Below are 19,313 nucleotides of genomic sequence, written 5' to 3' on the forward strand. Positions count from 1 at the left end.
TATATTTATTACTAGTAATTTGTTACATTGATACATTGATGTTTATTTTTGTAATTTGTAAAATGTTATTCAAATATAGATATTTTAATCAAATATAAAGTTTAATATATTTCTTATTTTAAACACATTTATTATATTCTACTATTGTACAATTTTGCTCAATTTTTTTTATACCATTAATACTACCCCTCAAACTTGCTACATAATTTGGTGCTTTGATTTAAGTAATCAACAATTATTTTTTAAATTAAATATTTCATCTTATAATTGAATTCGTAGAAATGAGTAGTTCATTCATATAATATAATTTTTATTGTTATTTATATATTTCTTAAAATAATAAAATTACTAATATTTTCCAAATTCTCTTCAACTCTCTCTATTATTCTACCTTTACTTATCCTTATAATAACATATCATTCTCTCTTTTAGCTCTCTCTTCGTATAATATTATATTCTGTGGGCTATAGGCATCCTTGATATCAACACTAGCTTAGTTGTATATATACAAAAAAAATGTTATGAACGTATCCATTTTAAAAGAGACTTCAACATTTTCCATTAATTCCTCACTAAACACAAAAAACTAATCTTGAGTCATAAGTTTCTATCAGTAAAACACAGAGGCATTGACAAGATAGAGATCATTGTAAAAGCTACTTCAGTCAACCATAAAAACATGAAGGCAAAAACGTTGGTGTATGTGCCTCTTGTTTCAGTTTGGATTAGTGTCTAGGAATATGTGTATGTTTATGTATAAGTGAATTGAAATAAAAAATTTAATATGCTTTTGTAAGATTGAGTTGACCAAAGTTTAGTATCTAAAATTGATTTGTCTAGATTTTCTACTATCTAAATTTGAGCGAGGATTAGTGGTGATAACAAACAACATCAAGGAATCTTTTGAATCACAAAAGTCACATTCTCTTCAATTAGATCTTTAGGTGGAACGATTCAATGATTATGAAACAAAATCAAAGGCAGTAGATAAGCATATAATATGTTTAGGATGATAATGCATGCAAATACTACATTAAAAATGATATTGCTATTAGGATTTAACTATGTAGTTTTTTAGTCAAACTCATTGACTCGTGTTTCATGAGTAGTGATTCACACGAATCCATCTCTCATGAGAATAAATGGAACAGTTAACACTAATTGGATCTAGGTGATGTCACTTAGTAAATGAGATTGTAAGCAGAGTGGATTTAACCATGGAGGAAAATTTGTAGTTAAGCACACTCAACCTAAAGTAGTACTTGGATGGGTGAGCTCCCAAGAAGTCTTTGTGCTTCACCTTTGTGAGCATCACCTAGATCCAATGAGTGCTAAGTGTTCAATTTATTCTCATGAGAGATGGATTTGTGTGAATGAGTACTAATGAAACATGGTTTGACTAAAAAAAGACACAGTTAGATCCTGATAGCAATATCACAATTTGACTTGTGGCAAATATCTACTACTTATACATTAAAATGCTTTATAATTTTTTTGACAAAAGGAGAATCTATATTAAAATAAACACATTACTTTTTCATAACAAAAAAACAAAAATAGAAATGGTTTGGTACAAAAACAAAGCAAGAAGAAAAAACTCAAAAAAAGTTTTTGACAGCAAAGAGATTGAAGAGCCCATGCGACAACTATAATTTTTGAAACCTTAAATTTGTGTATCTACTAGGTTAGAAATAGAGATATCAAGCTTGTCAAAGAGGTCAAACCACATTGTAATAGTATTAGAGGGTTTTGAAGAATAGTTACAAGTATGGCAACAATTTGACAATTAACAAGTTTAAGACATGACAAAGTAGAAAGGACATGGTTAGAGGCCAAACCGCATTGTAATAATATTAGAGTGTTTTGAAGAATAGTTACTAAGTATGACAAAAATTTAACAATTAATAGACTTAAGACATGACAAAGTAGAAAGGATACGGTTAGGCTTCAAAGGCTAAGGAGTTTTTCCAAGAGATACAAACCTTCGCTTCTAAAAGAAACATTCTAATTTAAAAAATTCTTTCGTATCCAATTACAATTTTTCTTTGGTATCCATTTGGCAAAGCAATTTAAAAGAGAAATCATTATAAAACAAGAGCTCTAGGAGAGCTTGAGTCCTTGCCTTGTGCAAGTGTCAATGAGATATTTCTAGGAGTTCTAATGATGTTCATTTTTATTGTCATTGAACACAAGAAAATAAGAGAAATACTAAAAAATATCAATAAATCTAATCAATTTGACCATCTTGCTAATGTGATCATTGATATAAAAACTAAATTTTTAATTATGTAGAAATGTAAGATAAAATATAATTGTGTTTAGGTCATGAAACTAAATCTATATTGATGAAAAATATTAAATTAAAATGATAATTTTAGAAGTTTATTAGTAAAAATAAATTAGAGAAAATTCTTGTAAAAAACATTTTAAAAATTACATGAAAAGATATTTTAAAATAATTAATATCACAAATTTTTAAATCAAAACTTATACCATATAAAATTTAAATTTAGATTGTTGTTTTTTTAAAATAAATTTTATATCATCATTCTTAAATAGGGGTAAACGCTTTGACCTGGAGCTATGAACCAGTGAGGCCACAAACGAGGGACCTCATCCCCATGAGATTTGAACTTTAATGGCAAGGATAACAACACAACAACTTAACCATCACAACATGCCACTATCATCATTCTTAAATTAAATTAGAGAATTATACTATTTTTAAAAATAAATTTACATTTAAAAAAATATAAAAAACTAAGATTTTAAATAACATGTAATTTTGTTTTGAAGATAATAATAATTTAAAACATTTTATATCCGCTCTTTAAAGGGAATTTGAAAAATTAAACTACTACATAATCTTAGTTGGGTGTGCTTACAATATATCCTATTAAAAAAAATGTATTGAAACCTATCTTCTCATCTTTAAATGCATACGCAACAATGAAAGGAAAGGTTGGCATTTTTTAATTAGTGCAAAATATGGATCAATTCCAAATACACGCTTAAAAGTTTAAGTTTGTAATATAAATCTAATAAGTAAAAAAGCAAAGTCTAACTGCTAGATTTTATTTTTCTCTGAAATTTGCAACAATGAATTGAAGTTGGTAGATTGTCTGAATAAGCAAACCCCAACCATTGAAGCGACTACCTTGTCTTATAATTCTGATCTCACAATAAATAGTTTCAGCCGTAGTAATTGAAAACTAGTGAATTGTGTCTGTACTGATGTGACAACGTAATTATTATTGCTTTGTTTTTTGTTTTTTTAAATATTGAAAAATGAAATTAAACCCCAGAAAAATGGGCTGAAGCCAATGAAAAAATAGCAATTATTTTTTATAAATTTAATTTATAAATAAACACATCTAAACTTTAGACTTTTCAAGCATATGTTCAATGAAAATTAATTGAGGGTGGTCAAATGAAAACATTAGTTCCCTAAGACTAAAAATTAGTTTCAAAATAAATTTGACCAAACCATTTCACAAGCAAGCTTTTCCACGTGCCAAAAGAATGAAATGAGATTCCATATGATAGTTGGTGGTGACCCTCCTACTCAGTAATAGCTAGACTTTCATGAGATTAAGATCTTATCATCTATTCTCAAAGAAAATATATGAGGTGAGACCATTTACCAGCCCCGTTCAACTTGATAGAAACCTATCAAGGGGAATGATAGAAATATAAAGGAGCATAACAAAATGGAGTTAAGGCTTCTTGGAAGTTGAATATTAATCTATAATGATAGTCTCATTCATATAGTCGATGGTAGGGGATTATGATATGTGTGTGTTACCATCCATCTTTAGCCCATATGTGTATCATGATTATCTTCAAGAAATTTATATGCTTATCACACAATTCAATAGTCACAATCATTGCGACGTGTCATTATATGCATGCATGATTATAGTGGAATTCATTTTCCATATAACGTTTCTCCCCTATTCCTACAATTACTTATGTCCTACAAGTACAACCAATTACTAGGGGACACGTCCTATTGCTAAAACTATATAGAAGGTAAAATCTACATGATCGCAGTCTAGTAATGTTTGCTAATCTATATGGACCCCGTGATATTGTATTTGATGTCTACATATTTAATTTATACGCATAATTTTGTAAATTCTACATAAATTGAAATGTATCATTCAAGAATTACCGTGCACCTCAAAGCGGGGATGAAAAGTACTGATGAAAGTTTTGCTTATCCCATGTCACCTCCCATTTACTTTTGTGCCTTTTTTGAGGAGATAATTTGATACAGAAATATACGATGTGTGTAAAATTGATCCGTTAACCTATATTATCCATCTACCTATTATATATACACTTACTATCATTTTTAAGCTCACACATCCCCATATATTTACCCTATCCATTTATTCATCACATCTACACATAATTCCACCGACATACATTACCATTTATGATGTTAGGCCATTTAAAATTGACACTGGCTAATCTCCAATCAAAATGCATCAGACACAAAATAAAATAAAATTTGAACTTATTATTTTTTCAGGTTCACGAAAGTGTTTTTTAACAAATTTTGTGTTGTTTTCTACCCCAAAATATTGTTGATCATGAAGAACAAATGTTGAAAATCCATTCTGTTCTCCATTTTTCTAAATTTAGTGTGCAGTGCATTTGGTATGAAGGATAGCCGTGTCCTTCCAAATTTGAATAAGACTAGTGGTGATGATTGTTGGAGTTTGTAGCTGTGATAAAATCTTTATCTCTGAGCATTAATTTCGCTATTGTCACCTTCAACTAGAAAATGATGTTTATGATAATTATAATTTTAAATATAAAGACATGTATTTCCATCATGAAGCATGGAAATACGAAGACTTGTATTTGTAATAAAGAGTTATATTGCTAGAAATTTCAAGAGACCTTTTGTTGTGAAGTGAAGAGTCTCTCTTGTGTTATATATATCACATCTAGCAAAAGGCATTGGACACTACATTTTTATTATCAATAAAGATATTTTGTTGGTGTTGCTGGGTTTTTCCCTTCATTTTAGAAGGGTTTTCCCAGGATATTTCTGTTTGACCCTCGCATCTATTTTGGCGACGTCTATACAGCCGAAAATTTGCACCTGATTTGACAGTTTTCTGAATTAATTAATTAATTTAAAAGCCATAGAACTGTGGTTATGTGAATTTTAAATTAATTAATTATTTCAGATAACAGTCAAGTCAGGTGCATTTTTTCGACTATTTAGCCAAGAGCATCTATTTTGGCTTTCCTTGTTGCTGTTATCTCTATTTTCTGGGCAAATCCCAACAATGATAACAGATTTGTCCTTTCCCAAACTGAAAAATAAATAAATTCAATTAAGGTCAAGGTTCTTACTTCCTTCTTAAGTCAACTGAATGTACTTGTTTTCCTCTTAGGTCAACTGAAAGTAAGTTTGTGTGATATATAACTATTTTCTTTTGTTAAAAGGCTTTCAATGCATTTATTAATCATTCAATAGTGTGGGTCCTCTAATTTTATTATTCAAGAAGAAAATGAATAATTTAGATATGCTGTACTAATAGGAAAATAGTCACGCACTCTCATCAAAATTTAAGCCTTATTTACTCTCTCTTGTTAATTCGGGCATGGTGTGTGATCTCAAGCTTATTTTGTACATACGTCCAAAAAAAATTCCACTCAGGCCAGCTTTATGAATAAATGTCTGATACAAGCATCCTGGGTCTGTTAGTTTAATAGCACTCAAAAAGAAATAGTTATTCTACAAATGATGATTGCAAGAGAAATTCAAATTTAATTTTAATTCAATGCCATTTGTGACAAAAGAAATGTGTGAAAAGTTACAATGCTTTTATCTCACTCGATGATGAATTGAACTAGTAGAGCAAAAAATTCACAGTGGAATTTGGGGCGTAATTGCCTACAATTGTCAACGGTAATCCAATGTACTAAACATGTCATACAGGGTATCTAACTGTACACCGTGCCATTGGTATCAAAAACTTTTTAGACAGAAAATCACACTGGCCAATAGGTATGTTATCTCTCTAACATTTGTTATTTGCCCTATGCAGGAAGAATTCCCTCACTAGTAACATTTTGAGTGTCATTCTAAAAACAACTTTCACACTTCTCAACTGTTTTAAGTGAGATCTTTCTATATAAATCTGTGTATATGACAACATGAAGTGACTCCTGGTATTCTTCAAAAGCTCATCCAAAAAACCCAGGTATTGCTGAGTGTCATTCTAAAAACAACTTTCACACTTATCAACTGTTTAAGTGAGATCTTTCAATATAAATCCATGTATATGACAACACAAAGTGACTCCTGGTATTCTTCCAAAGCTCATCCAAAAAACCCAGATATTGCTATATAACAGTATTCTAGACATTTGTTCCATGCTTTTATGTTGTGAGACCAACTCTATTTACAGCTAGAATTGACAGGCTTGATGACAAATCCCAGTTACTGCTATTTAATGGTAACATACCGATTTGTGCCATGTTTTGCCCAATGATCCTTCAAATCCACTGGTTTAGTCACATCAATGCCTTGTAATGACAATCTTAGCAGTAGTTTCTGAAATGCTCCTGCACTCATTTTTCGACCTGGAAACCGATAGCCTTTCTTATTAGGATTCATAGGTAATGGATACATAGACATCATTGTAGTGCAGCAAGCTGACTGCCAGCCTCCAATTCCCCATCTGTAACACAGTTGATTTGCCCCAGTGCATGAACAGTATGGTATAGGCATGGGTATAACATTGCCAGAATTGTTTTCACCATCCTTTCCCTCTGGACTAACTTCCATCCCATTTGGAACTTCAGACTCCTGTGCTAGCAACCACCCCTTCCTAGAGGAAAAGGGAGCTTGGAGGATGCTACCATCCACATCTTGAGATGTCTTCTTTGATTTTCTTCCCCTTTTAGGTTCCCTGGCAACAATCTGGGTACTCGACTTTGGTGTAGCTTCACATTCCAAGACTGGTACTAATTCAGATGTCCCAGCTGTTAGAGTAGGAAATTCATCACTCCCATTTCCAAATGTACACTCGTGGTGTATGTTTATGGTCTGAAAGAATCTTGTATCTCGACTGCAAGCACCCATCTGTGTTAATTGTGGAGAACCCACCATCTGTGCTAATTGAGTCTTGTAAGCATGCCATCCAGGACTTCTCTCTTCCTTTAGATTTTCTAGAGCTGCAATTGCAGCATCTCGTTCCAGTATCGCTTCTTCTCGCTGAGCCATAGCAGCATCCCTTTCTTCATAAGCTGCATCCCTCTCTGCAATAGCAATTTTTTTTTCTGCAATTGCTTTATTCCTCTCACAAATAGCTGCATCATGTTCAGCTTTAACAGATGTCAGTTTAAGTGCCACATAATCCTTCAGACTTTTTTCATCCAAGTTTCCATCGCTCAAGGAATTTAGTAACTCTTTTCTGTCCTCATCATCCATGTACTCTGCAGCACCAATAGTTTGCGAAAATCACCTTCTAAACAATTGTATTGGAGTTCACAATAAAAAATAATATCTTTAAGAGACAAGATACTGCTTGAAAATTAAAGAATTAGAAAATCAGATGTTAGTTTATTGCAAGTGTATTGTGAATGAAGCAAGGAATGTGGATGACTCATGATGATTGTACAAAAAGGGTGGAATTAACAATTCAATGACTGCAATATCCAAAACATAAATCAAAGTCGAAAGACAATACAGGTAACTATTTTTTATTTATTTATTGGGAGCTTACCATGTACAGACAAGAAAGTCTAAAATGGTTTAAGCCTCATGAGTGTAATATAGCATTTGTTGATTACTGGAGCTACGAGAAGCAAATGCTCCTCAAATTCTAGTATTTTAAGATTCACTAAGTTTGAATACTAGAAATATAAATGTACAGAATTTATTATTTTAAAAGGTATGTACTACAGCATGATCATTAAATAAGATTTTGAAGTGTGAATCAGTAAACTGAACATGATACAATAACATTCCAGGAGCATCAATGAGAGTCCTATGCATACAAGGAAGTTAACTGTTTCCTATACTCGTCAAGCTAATTTTGATGATGGTGTAATCTTCACATTGTCATTCCCTGCACAGATAAAGATCTGCATTGCATGATTCTTTACCTCAATACCTCCTAATGCGAGGGAATCAGGAAAAAAATATTCTTTCTACTCATGAGTTCCACTTCACTAGTTTTATTTTACAGATTTTGTTCAAATTCTTCTTAAAAACTATTTACAATTTATATTGCCTTGAAATACTTCATAACACAATGTAAAATTCCAAACTAGTACATCTTTGCCAAGTAGTGTGCATATATCTGGTTTATAAGCATTTTGAGAGCTAGTGGCTCTATATTCACATGAAATTTTTTCAATGAACAAAATTCATGAACATAATTGCGAAACCTAACATATTCATAATAAATAAAGTTCACAGTTTAGATGTCAATGTTGCCCGACCACTAAGGAACTGTCTTCCACAATGGATAGAAGCCATTGTAAATCTGAACAATCAAAACTAGCAGAAGGAACAGATAAAATCACAATCAGCTCCATCTGTACAGCATTAGTCATAAAACACTGTAATATGGAGTTAAATGTTGTACATCCCTTCCTTATGGCTCTTTTATTTTGTAATTAACTATTTCATATGAAGTGTCATGACAACAGTCATGTCACTTTTACTTATTTTGGTTTTATAAGTCTCAAGTATGAATGATTTATGCATATCTTTTTCTGCTAATGAAATTAATATTAGATGGATAATATAGTTGCATATATGGTATATTTGGAACTAGTTATAATGCAATTCTTTATAAACGATTGATGTGTATTTGTTTCTGTTAATGAACTATTATTGCAGCGATGATGATATCTAATCCTTCCATGTCAATGGATGCAGGAAGATGACCATCCTGCGAACGGAGGTAGAGTATCATCACTCTAGGGGTATGTGAACATACTTCCGAACTGGAGCCCCAACTGTTGCCAAGTATATAGTACAGGAGAGGAGTACCTTAAATGTCTAGTCAATTACCTTAGTACCCTGGTATAATTATAAGTTAGCCTAAGAATTGATTCATGCTTAGGATTTTCTCATCAATCTTAATGAACCCTTTTTTTTGAACTATGCTATGGATGTTGTGGGTGTATGTATATGATTATTCGTGTATTTGTGTATATTTATATATACACATAACATGTATGTAAAACTTATATGAAAGATAAATGGATGCAATTACAAGCATGCATGTATGTCAACGATCATTGCACGTAAAACTATTAACTAAACAATCACGCAGGGGTACATTCATAATGTCATTACTTGATGATAGGATGGATGCAACCTTACATGGCTGAGAAGTTAAAATTATGCAATGTGTAAGCTGATATTAGTAGGTCTGCACATTAATTACATAGGCATGTGCTCAATTTAAGTTCAAATATAAGTTATGCATATATATAAATATTGTGTTGTGCGTTGTGTTTTTCTTTGGCAGCTGGAGGAGCATCCTCCAGGTATCGGACAGGGTGGCAAGAGTAATTCCTCTTGCCACCAAGGACAAGGAGGTACTCCTTGCTTGTCCTGTTTTGAGGAATTATTGCCTTGGTCATTATTATTCTTGCCTGTTCGAGCAGTGAAGCTCTGTAATTTTGGTGTTGGGAGATTGTTATTGTATTTGGAAAATAAGTAAAGTTATCTTTGGCATTTGCTGATACTGTTACTTGGCATCAGGTATGGCTGCAGACATGAATCTTACCCTCTTGCTGTAAATTTGATCAAATATCAGTAACCACTGCATCTCAATGGAATATAGATGAACACGACAGTCTTTTGTTCTTATGCAGTTCTCTTTATGAGTGGATTGTATGATCTTAAGTATTCTGTTTGCTTAATCCTCTTTGAGTATTGGTTCAAATACAAACCTTAGATTTATTCTTGCATACCGAGCAAACTGTCGTTAAGCATACTTTTGTGGATCAATTTGATCCATGAATAAATCATGATGATTATGTTGTGGATGATAATATTTGACCCCTATTTGTTATCATTCTGAAAATATGAATCAGGACCTTAATGGTCCCTGAATACATCAAGTGGTCATAATATTGTGGATCATCTGATCTGGATATTTATGTATAACTATTTCTTTTCAATTTGGAAACGAGTAATCATTCAAAATTTAAAAACATAATATTTGGATTGCTATTAAAGAACTTAGCCAAGCTTGTCAGGTTTTCATACTCTGTTTTAGAACAGCTTAAGATAGCATCAATCTGCACAATACATGTCAGAGAAAAGGAAGTTTAGATTAAAGGCAAAACTACTAATATGTAAGAAACATTCAACTTTTGCATGCAGTTTTGAGCACAAGAAATAAAAGTAAATATCCTTAGTTGCATATTTACGTTAGTTATCAGTTGGCAATCTAATCACTATGTTAGGAGAAATTTGAACAATGAAAGTTTGCCTCTTACTGATTTTCGCTCGTGCCTAAGTGATTATGTATAGGCTAAGTCACAGGGTTTGCCAAATTTTCAGCTCCAGGTTCGAAATTCAGCAAACCCATAATTTTTTTTTTTTAAAACTGCTGAAATTCAGCAGAGAATTCATACAGTAGTAGTGGTTGTCATTTTGCTGAAACCATATTTCATTACAGCATTTGTTTAGTTTTTCGGCAAAAAAACTAATAAACGAACTTCCATTTGCTGAAAATGCATCAATTTTCTGAAAATTGTTTCTGAAGGATGGCTAGGGCAAATTGTATGTTGCATCCTTGAAATCATCTGCTATCATCAATAGAGGGTCGAGGCATCTGAAGACTGAAATCATCTGCATCTGACATCTAAAATCCTCCATGTACGCCATCTCTGTCGGTCATCCATGTTCGGTGTCTGGTCGCTGGTGGTCCCTGTAAGGTGATTGGAAGGTAGCTGCAGCCCATCTCTCACCTGTTGTAAGGTCTCAATGATCTCCTGGCGGTAATTTACAAAGTTTTGCATTTCATTTTTAGGTTTTAATAGTTTATGACTTTATTATAATGTATATGACTTTTATATCTTTATCAACAGTAAAATGCCTTGGTGTATTTTTTTATTAGAAAAACATTAGTATTTTATGTATGTTTTATTTTTATTTTTAGTAGTAAAATATTAATATTTAGTTGTTTATTTATTATTATATTTTTATAAAATTATATAAGCTGATTTTAATATCGATTTTTTTCCCGAATTTTGTAGACCTTGCCGAACTTCATAGATGTCAAACTCAACCTTGTGACTTAGTGTACAGGTAACCATTTCTATTTGAAGAACTCTTATCTTAATACATAAGTAGAATGAATAAGGGACCTGTCCAGAATTCATGAATTAGGATTTGTATGATTTTAGAGGACTTGGATTGTGGAATCTTGAGAGTGCCAAGCTATCAACTGCATTACCGTATTCCTGAATCCCTAAATTATAAATTGGTTAACCCTGGGAAATAAAGAGGTGTATTATTTTACATTGAACAAAAACGCAGTTGGAAAAATCTGCAGACTTGGATAGACTCGCCAGTCCATGAGCAAGCCGACTCAAATTGGTCAACCCTGGAAATAAAGAGATGTGTATTGTTTTACATTGAATAAAAACATAGTTGGAAAAACCTGTGGACTCGGATAGACTTGCCAGTCCATGAGCAAGCCAACTTGCCACTGACTCCCGAGTTGAGTCTGCGAGAGTCAGTGTATTGGACTTGGGATTTCTTTTGAAAGACTTAGACAAAGACTCAGGAGTCCTTAAATAAGACAACATTTTCTGAGAACAAATAGATTCGCCAGTCCATGAGCTAGCCAAGTCGACTTGCCACTGACTCTCGAGTTGAGTCCGGGAGAGTCAGTGGATTGGACTTGGGATTTCTGTTGAAAGACTCGGGAGTCCTTAAATAAGACTGTCAACATTTTCTGGGAACATCCAACCAAGGTTAAAACATAAAAAGGGAAAAAAACCCTTCATCAGTTTTATGATTCGCTATTGCTCAAAACAAGTCTGTAGGGTTCTTAAATTCTTTTTATTTTTGGTAAAACTACAGTTTTTTAATTTTGTTGAGTCCTCTCCCGAGTTTTTTCTGAGAATGAGTCTAAGTCCAATTTTTTGATATGCCAAGTTCTAGGCAGATTCGAGTTTTCCAACTATGAATACAAACAAGATTCCTTACGTACAATGAAGCCATCTGGATCTGGATATCCAAATAATAAGCTTATGTGACCCTCAATGCATCTGGTGGTGGCATTGACTTTAGAGGAATTGTGCTTGCAGTTTTAAAACCTTGTCCAAGATGGTACTATGCTACTGGTAGTATTTGTCAGTCACTAGAACTAATAGTGCAAGGTCTAGCTATGCTCACTATTTACTGGTTACAGTAAACTGAGTTTAATACATGCTACAGAAGTACGAATGTAATACAGAAGCAAATATAAACACAATGTTTCAGGAAACACAACTGTATCTTTCATTAATGCTTCTTCCAAGTATATCAGATGATAATACCCAACAAATGAAACGACATCTAATGCCTTTCTCATAAATGACAAAGCATGTTGTGACTCAACCGTTGCGTCATAACTCCCTTCGGTAACTAACAACTTCCTAACAACTATCCCTGAAAGATAATACAACTTTATGACCAACATCATCCCCCCAAAAAAGAAAGTAGTCTCCTCATGACACACAACAAAATAGAAACAATGCATTTTTCTATATACATATCAAGAAGAACAACTAAGATGAAGATGAAGGGGGTTGAGGAAGTGTTCCTGGATGTGCTAGTTGTAATGCTAAAGAGTTCAATTGTGCCTGAAATGCATACACCTGCTGAGTCCTTACCTTCAAATCCTCTTCTGCCTACATCTGTGCCTCCACTATCTCTTTTAACATAACTGCACTCCCTCTTCGCCTGAGTCAATTGAGTCTTTGTAGGCTCCAACTGCACCAGGAGCTCTGCTCTCTCTCCCATACCAATTGTTGGCTAACCAAGTCACTCTCCACTGCTGCTAACCTAGTTGCTAACTCCTCCCGAGCCCTCTCTGTTGCTGCCCTATCTTCCTCACTCCGCCTCTGAGCATACTAGGTACACCTGCACTATCTTGTGGGTAAGGGTCTCTATGCAGCTCTATACTATAGTATCCCCAACAGTCCAATCCTCCAACATTAGTGGAGTCTCTACTAGCCATCCTCACGCCACAAAGAAGGTGGCACAATGCAGCAGGACACCCTACTCGCATGAATGACAACACATGCTTTTAAGCATGCTAAGCTGGAGTAGTAGTGGGATGGATGACCTCCCAGGAAGTCTTGGTGCTTCACCTCTGCAACCATCACCTAGATCCAATGAGTGCTAAGTATTCCATTTATTCTCATGAGAGATGGATTTGTGTTGAATCACTACTCATGAAGTATGGGTCAATGATTTTGACTCAAAAACTACACAATTAAATCCTGATAGCAATATCACAATTTGACTTGTGAAACTTATCTCCTACTTATCACTCTCAAACCACATCCTCTCAAGCTCGGGCTTGTGTAGAGACTACTATTTGTCGGCTTCGAGCTATCATACCCCGCATGTACACCTCCACCACCTAGCAGTTTCTAGTCACCATGTCTGCTAAATACGCCCCTACATCCTCACCAAGGATGTCTCTGGATGGCTCTATGGCTGATTTCTCCTATGCACTAAGTGCTCTCTGTATGACATCTACCATAGCTTGCAAGGTCTCTACTACAGCTGGCCCCTCATCCATCTCCATTGGCTGACATCTTCCCTCCTTAGTTGCAAGTGTAGCGACCACAACAAGCTCTCCTCCAAACTCTCCAACCTCAGAATAAGGTGTCTCTCATAGGTGAATAAATAGAAGGTTCATGTGTGACTAGACAAAGATTAAACCATTGTGTCAAGTAGGCATTCACATGGCCGACTAGCCGACGTGGCTAGCTGAGCACCCTTCCAATCACATAATTCTCTCTTATTGGCTTGGCCAATAACGCGACATCCATAGTCACCGCTACATCAGACCCAACTACCTCGAGTCTCACTTGTGGCTCCTCATGTGTCTCACTGCCCTTTACCTTGATTGTCTCATGAGGTATCTCTATAACCTCCTCTATCACAACTCTAAGTGGTAATGTGCGGGACTCTATCTCCTTCTCTGAAATCACTATGACTACCTGTAGACTCTCTGCCTCAGGAATAGTTATAGGGGCTCTCTTTGTCACCATCTCCATCACTACTACAGATGAAGTCATGTCAAAGAGTGGCCTATCTTGTCTGAAGGTAGGCGTAGGTGTTGTGCTCACGACGGTGGTCAAGTGTGTTGTGGTAGGTAGGAGAGGTTGTGCAAATAGTATAGGTACCAGATTGACTACCTCTGCCTTATCCTCCTCGATCATCTGAGTATTGTCTCCCTCATCCGTGTCACTCTCACTCTTGGACATATCCTATCGACCACTATCTGTCTCTTCGTGATCTGACCCTAAATCCACCTCATGTCTGTACCGTTTCTATGGCATCGCAACTTTTGATCCTACGGCAACTTTTTGTCCTAGCATGTCCAAGTAACGCCAACGCATTATGGGATGTTCTCTCGATGCCAAAGGTCCTAGTTTGACCTCAAGTATGTCTACTGGAATCTACTTGAGTGTAGCATCCAAAAACAACCTAATGGCATAATGCAACATATAGAAAGTCTTATGCTACTCATAAACTGGTAATCCGGCCCAATCATACACCTTACCACCCATTAATCTGTTCATGAGTGATATTTGTGAAAAAGAGCTATCTGAGGCACGACTTGATCCTGTGAGCCTACTTTCACCACATCCATGAGGCACCCTAATTAAGGATTTATGCACTCCCCTTCCTTTAGAAGACTTCCCGAGAGAATCTTTTTCAGCCTATGAGAGGTCGTCCCAACATATCAGTTTGATGTAAAAATCCTTCACCCCTTCATTTTTTGAGCCTTTAGGTCAATCTTGTGCCCTTTTCTAGGTATGTTGAACACCCTTGTAATTTTAGACGTTGTGAATGAAATCTCTACGACACAATCGAAGTAGGACACGGTGTTGATTTTAGAGTGCCTATCATATGTCTTAATCATTGCACGCAAAGGGACCTCAAACTCCTTAATACAAAAAATGAGCATTTGGATTGCCCATTGTACTTGCGCTCTCCTCAAACTTTCTTTGATAGGATTGTTCTTTGGTGTCTCATGCCACCATTTCCTACACTATAACCCATTCAAACCTTCAAAGGATATGGTCTACGGCATCACAGTCCTTGGAAGAGATTGCAGGTACCATTGCTAATTTGGGTCTTACTTTCTTCTTTCCAATATCAATGCACCTTACAACTTGCACACCAAAAGGTAGAACTTATACATTCTTTGTCATGTTGCTACTTGAACCAAGGCCAATCACCTACAAATTAGTCTTCCATCTACGTTGCCTTGCTGAATCCATAACCATTTCTTGTGGTTTTTGTACGGAGAAAAAAACGATTAGAGCTTTCTTCTCTTTTTTCTTCGTATGGTTGTGTTTTCTTCTTTCCCTTTCACCCTAAGTCACAAAGTTCAAGTTTGACAACTATGAAGTTCGGCGAGGTCCGAAAATTCGATAAAAATCGACGTTAAATTAGCCTTATATAATTTTCTAAAAAATATAAATATATGACTCTTTCTACAATGGATTAGTTTCTATACTTCAGATTTTGATCTTCTCCATTCAATTACAACTTACATAATGCAAAAGTAAATTAAGATCATTCAATATTTTTTTAAAATTAAAACAAAATATATGATTTATTTTTAATCTTACTACAAAATAAAAAATAAATACTAAATTTTATTTTAATTAACGTAGATACAAAAATAGAATATATTAGAAGCATACTACAATCTTTAAAAATAAATAAAATAAAACTAGTCTCAATTTTAAATTATTGAACTTAAAATACAAAATCATAAGATATAATAACAAAACTATATCTTTCAAAACATAAAAATAATATATATATATATATATATTTTTTATTTTTTTTAAAATTTTTTAATACAAACTAAAAATAAACTTTAATTTACTTATTTACAAATTAATCAATAAAGTATATTAATAATAACTAAAATAAAATATTTATTACAATCTGAATTTTCCGTATTTAGATTAATTTATTAAAATAATACTAAATATTAGATATTAAAATTAAGAAATAATATTCATATAAACTTTTAACTTCTTAAATAAGAAGTAAACTTAAAAAGTTTAATATTATTAAGTAAACAAATTTAAACTTTAAAATGATAAACATCAATAATTCTAAACTTAAAAAATAAATAAAAATGAAATGGAAAAACCTATGATAAAATGTAAAGTTGTATATAAATTGAAAACCTTTAGAAAGTTAAAACAGTTTACATTTGTGCAACTGGCGAGCTTTGGCCAACAGTGAATGACTTTGGTGAGTAGTGAACTAGTAGGTTTCAACAACCAACGACAATGTAGGGGTTTCAAGCATGCCAAGCCACGCTTAGGGGTTTCCAGCAACAAAGCAACCACAAGCGATGGATTCCTAGCACCCACAAGTGAAAAATGCAAAAAAAAGATTAGCAGCCACAAATGTTAACGCCAACAAGAGAGCCACTAAACAAGAGATGATTTCCCATAACACTTTGATAAGTTTTGCCCTACGCATCGGAATCCCCTGTGAAAGGGTATTATTTTAATGTATTTTTAGAAGGGTCTGAGTCACTTTAGTTGTATGAGCTTGATGCAAATTTTTTTGAACTCCATTTTTTTTTATACATTTACTAAATTTCAAACCTCGTGTCGAAAATTCGGCAAACCTTGTGACACAGCTTTCATTTGTACGGTGTTCCTTGTTCCCTCTTCGGCTATATTGTATATGCAGACCACTTCCAACTTCTTCCCTACGATGCTTATGTAGGCGTTCTCCTGTATGTTGGCACTAGAGAATGTTGTGCGGCTTTCTCATTGTCAATGTCGTCTTCTAGCGGTGTGCAATCTCCTCTTTTTCTTAGGCAGCCTTGAACATGTGCATTGAGACTTCACGATGTGGCATCAAGGGAATGGTTTCCCTTGTCGCTAGTGCGTCTTCCTTCTCGGCACTATTTTCCTTTCGTCTTGAACTCGTGTTCGCCTGCAAGTGTTCTTACCATCCTTTCTATGTGCTTTTTCGTGTATGCTCATAGGCCCTATTGCATTTTTGTGTCGTCTTATGCCCTTAGCATGAAGTATGCACTCTTTTGCCTTACCAATGGCTTCTAGTCTCTTGCACGATCCAAATCAAATAGTTGCTATGAAGTATGCACTCTCTTGAATAATATTTACGTGCTTAAGTCTTTTCTAGGAAAACACCATACTATGCTATTCATCACTTGTTCTTTCCTTATGCTTTTTGTATGTTGTACAATGGGCCTGTTGTTGTGTACGATGTTTGTGTTGTGTTTGATCCCCTGTTGTCGCCGTATGGTGTTTATACAAATCTTTTGCAACACAGTGGAAGTAATCCCTCTTTATCTTTCGATAAACTCTCCCCTTCCTGTTACAAGTTGGGGCTGTCGTTACACCAAAAGATCGACCTGTCAATGCTCGATACAACCGCTAGATTTATAGAACACAGGAGGCGGTTAAGCCATGTCACGAATCCCGAAGGGGAATGTTGGCGATTAGTTCAATAATCCTACCCCCCTCAACGTTACCCGAGGAGATTTGAACTTGTGACCAAGCTTTAATACCATTTGTTCCAAGTTGGGGTTGTCGTTGCACCAAAAGATCGACCTGTCGATGCTCGATACAACCACTAGACTTATAGAACACAAAAGGCAATTAAGCCATGTCACAAATCCCAAAGGGGAACATTGGCAGTTAGTCCAACACATCCCTCATCGTATGGTGAGACTCTTCCCAGACATGTTAACTTTCTCCATCCCGATATCTTTTAATCTTGTTTTAGCACGGGTCGTACGATCTTCATAACATTCTCTTCTATTTGTGTCATACGGTTAGCTTCCAATGTCTTGTGAGCTCCTTGATATCATACGGTGTTACTTGCAGGCCATCAAATACTTTTTCCTTCGATAGAGGTCTTTTGTCTTTTCAAAAAGACCACATGCCTTCACAAAGACTTATATCGTACAGTGCTTTCTTATTCTTTTCTCAAATTTTCTATCTTTACCATATGGTACTAGATACTATGAATTGCCTTTGGAATGATTTAATTTGTTTTCTAAGCGCTTCTATTTGTCTTCTCTTTGTCATTCAACTTTCATGCTTATATTTCCTTTGGTAGCTTTTTCTATCGTCAAATTGGGTAATTACTTTTTCTTTATTGGTGATAACTCCATTGAAATGTCGCATACATGGATTGGGTTTCCTTCTTTTTTTCAATTTTTTAAAAAAGTTTCTTTTGCCTAAGTCATCTTATATTACCTATTCGGTGTGAGTCATTACCTCTTGGACTCTCGTGCCTCTGATAGTAAATCTTCAGCTTTGAACCATCAATTGGGTCCGTTGTCAAAGTCCACAATTTAATTGCTCTGTTGTCGCCAACCTCCCGCACTTTGTAAGGCCTAAGCCACTTCACTTCGAATTTGCCTGTCTTGATCTCATTGCGTCCTTTTATATTTCAACACTAGTTTTTCCGGTGCAAACCTTGTCCTCTTCAGGTGTTTGTCATGCCACACCTTTCACCACTGCTACACTATTTTAATCGCCCATCGTGCCATAAGGCGTCGATCATCCAATTTATTGAGATTATACAATCTTTCTCTCAAATTTTCCATATTTCACGAATTGTTCTCAATAGCAATCCTCAGACTCAACACCATAAACTCAGTTGGTCCGACAGTCTCCTATCTATATATCAATTGAAAGGACGTTTGTCCCATAGTGACCTTGTAAGTGGTGCGATAAGCCCACAATGCAGATGGCAACCATTCTTCCCAATCCTCCTCTATTCTGCATGACTTGTGTATCATTAACATCAATATCTTGTTGGTGAGTTCCGCTTGGCCATTTACTCTCGAGTAGTATGGGCTTGAAAAGGAATGAAAAATCTTGAATTCGGTCATGAGCAGTTTTATCACATGGTAGATGAAGTGTTCCCATCATTCACTCGTAAGTTGGATGGGTATATCATATCTCGTGATTATTTGTTCATACATAAACCTTGTTGTACTCAAGGCTAAGTTATTCGGGAGGGCCCGCGCTTCAATCCACTATGTAAGGTATTATGTTGCTACGAC

The 19,313-nt window shown here is 34.7% G+C and overlaps 1 protein-coding gene across 3 annotated transcripts in view; it reads right to left on the reverse strand.

Moving 5' to 3' along the window:
• Positions 1-5,771: 5,771 nt before the first annotated feature.
• Positions 5,772-19,313, reverse strand: part of LOC149565638 (protein BASIC PENTACYSTEINE5-like) — a 31,862-nt gene continuing 18,320 nt past the window's right edge. For all 3 annotated transcript variants that reach the window (XM_089819150.1, XM_089819149.1, XM_089819148.1), the window contains one exon: positions 5,772-7,464. In XM_089819150.1, the coding sequence (XP_089675276.1) occupies positions 6,473-7,459 (987 nt within the window). In that variant the 5' untranslated portion in view covers positions 7,460-7,464 and the 3' untranslated portion in view covers positions 5,772-6,472. The remainder of the gene's footprint in view (positions 7,465-19,313) is intronic.

This window comes from Cupressus sempervirens, chromosome 3, assembly GCF_028749045.1.
Source record: "Cupressus sempervirens isolate cs-2001-9-10 chromosome 3, ASM2874904v1, whole genome shotgun sequence".
NCBI lineage: Eukaryota > Viridiplantae > Streptophyta > Pinopsida > Cupressales > Cupressaceae > Cupressus > Cupressus sempervirens.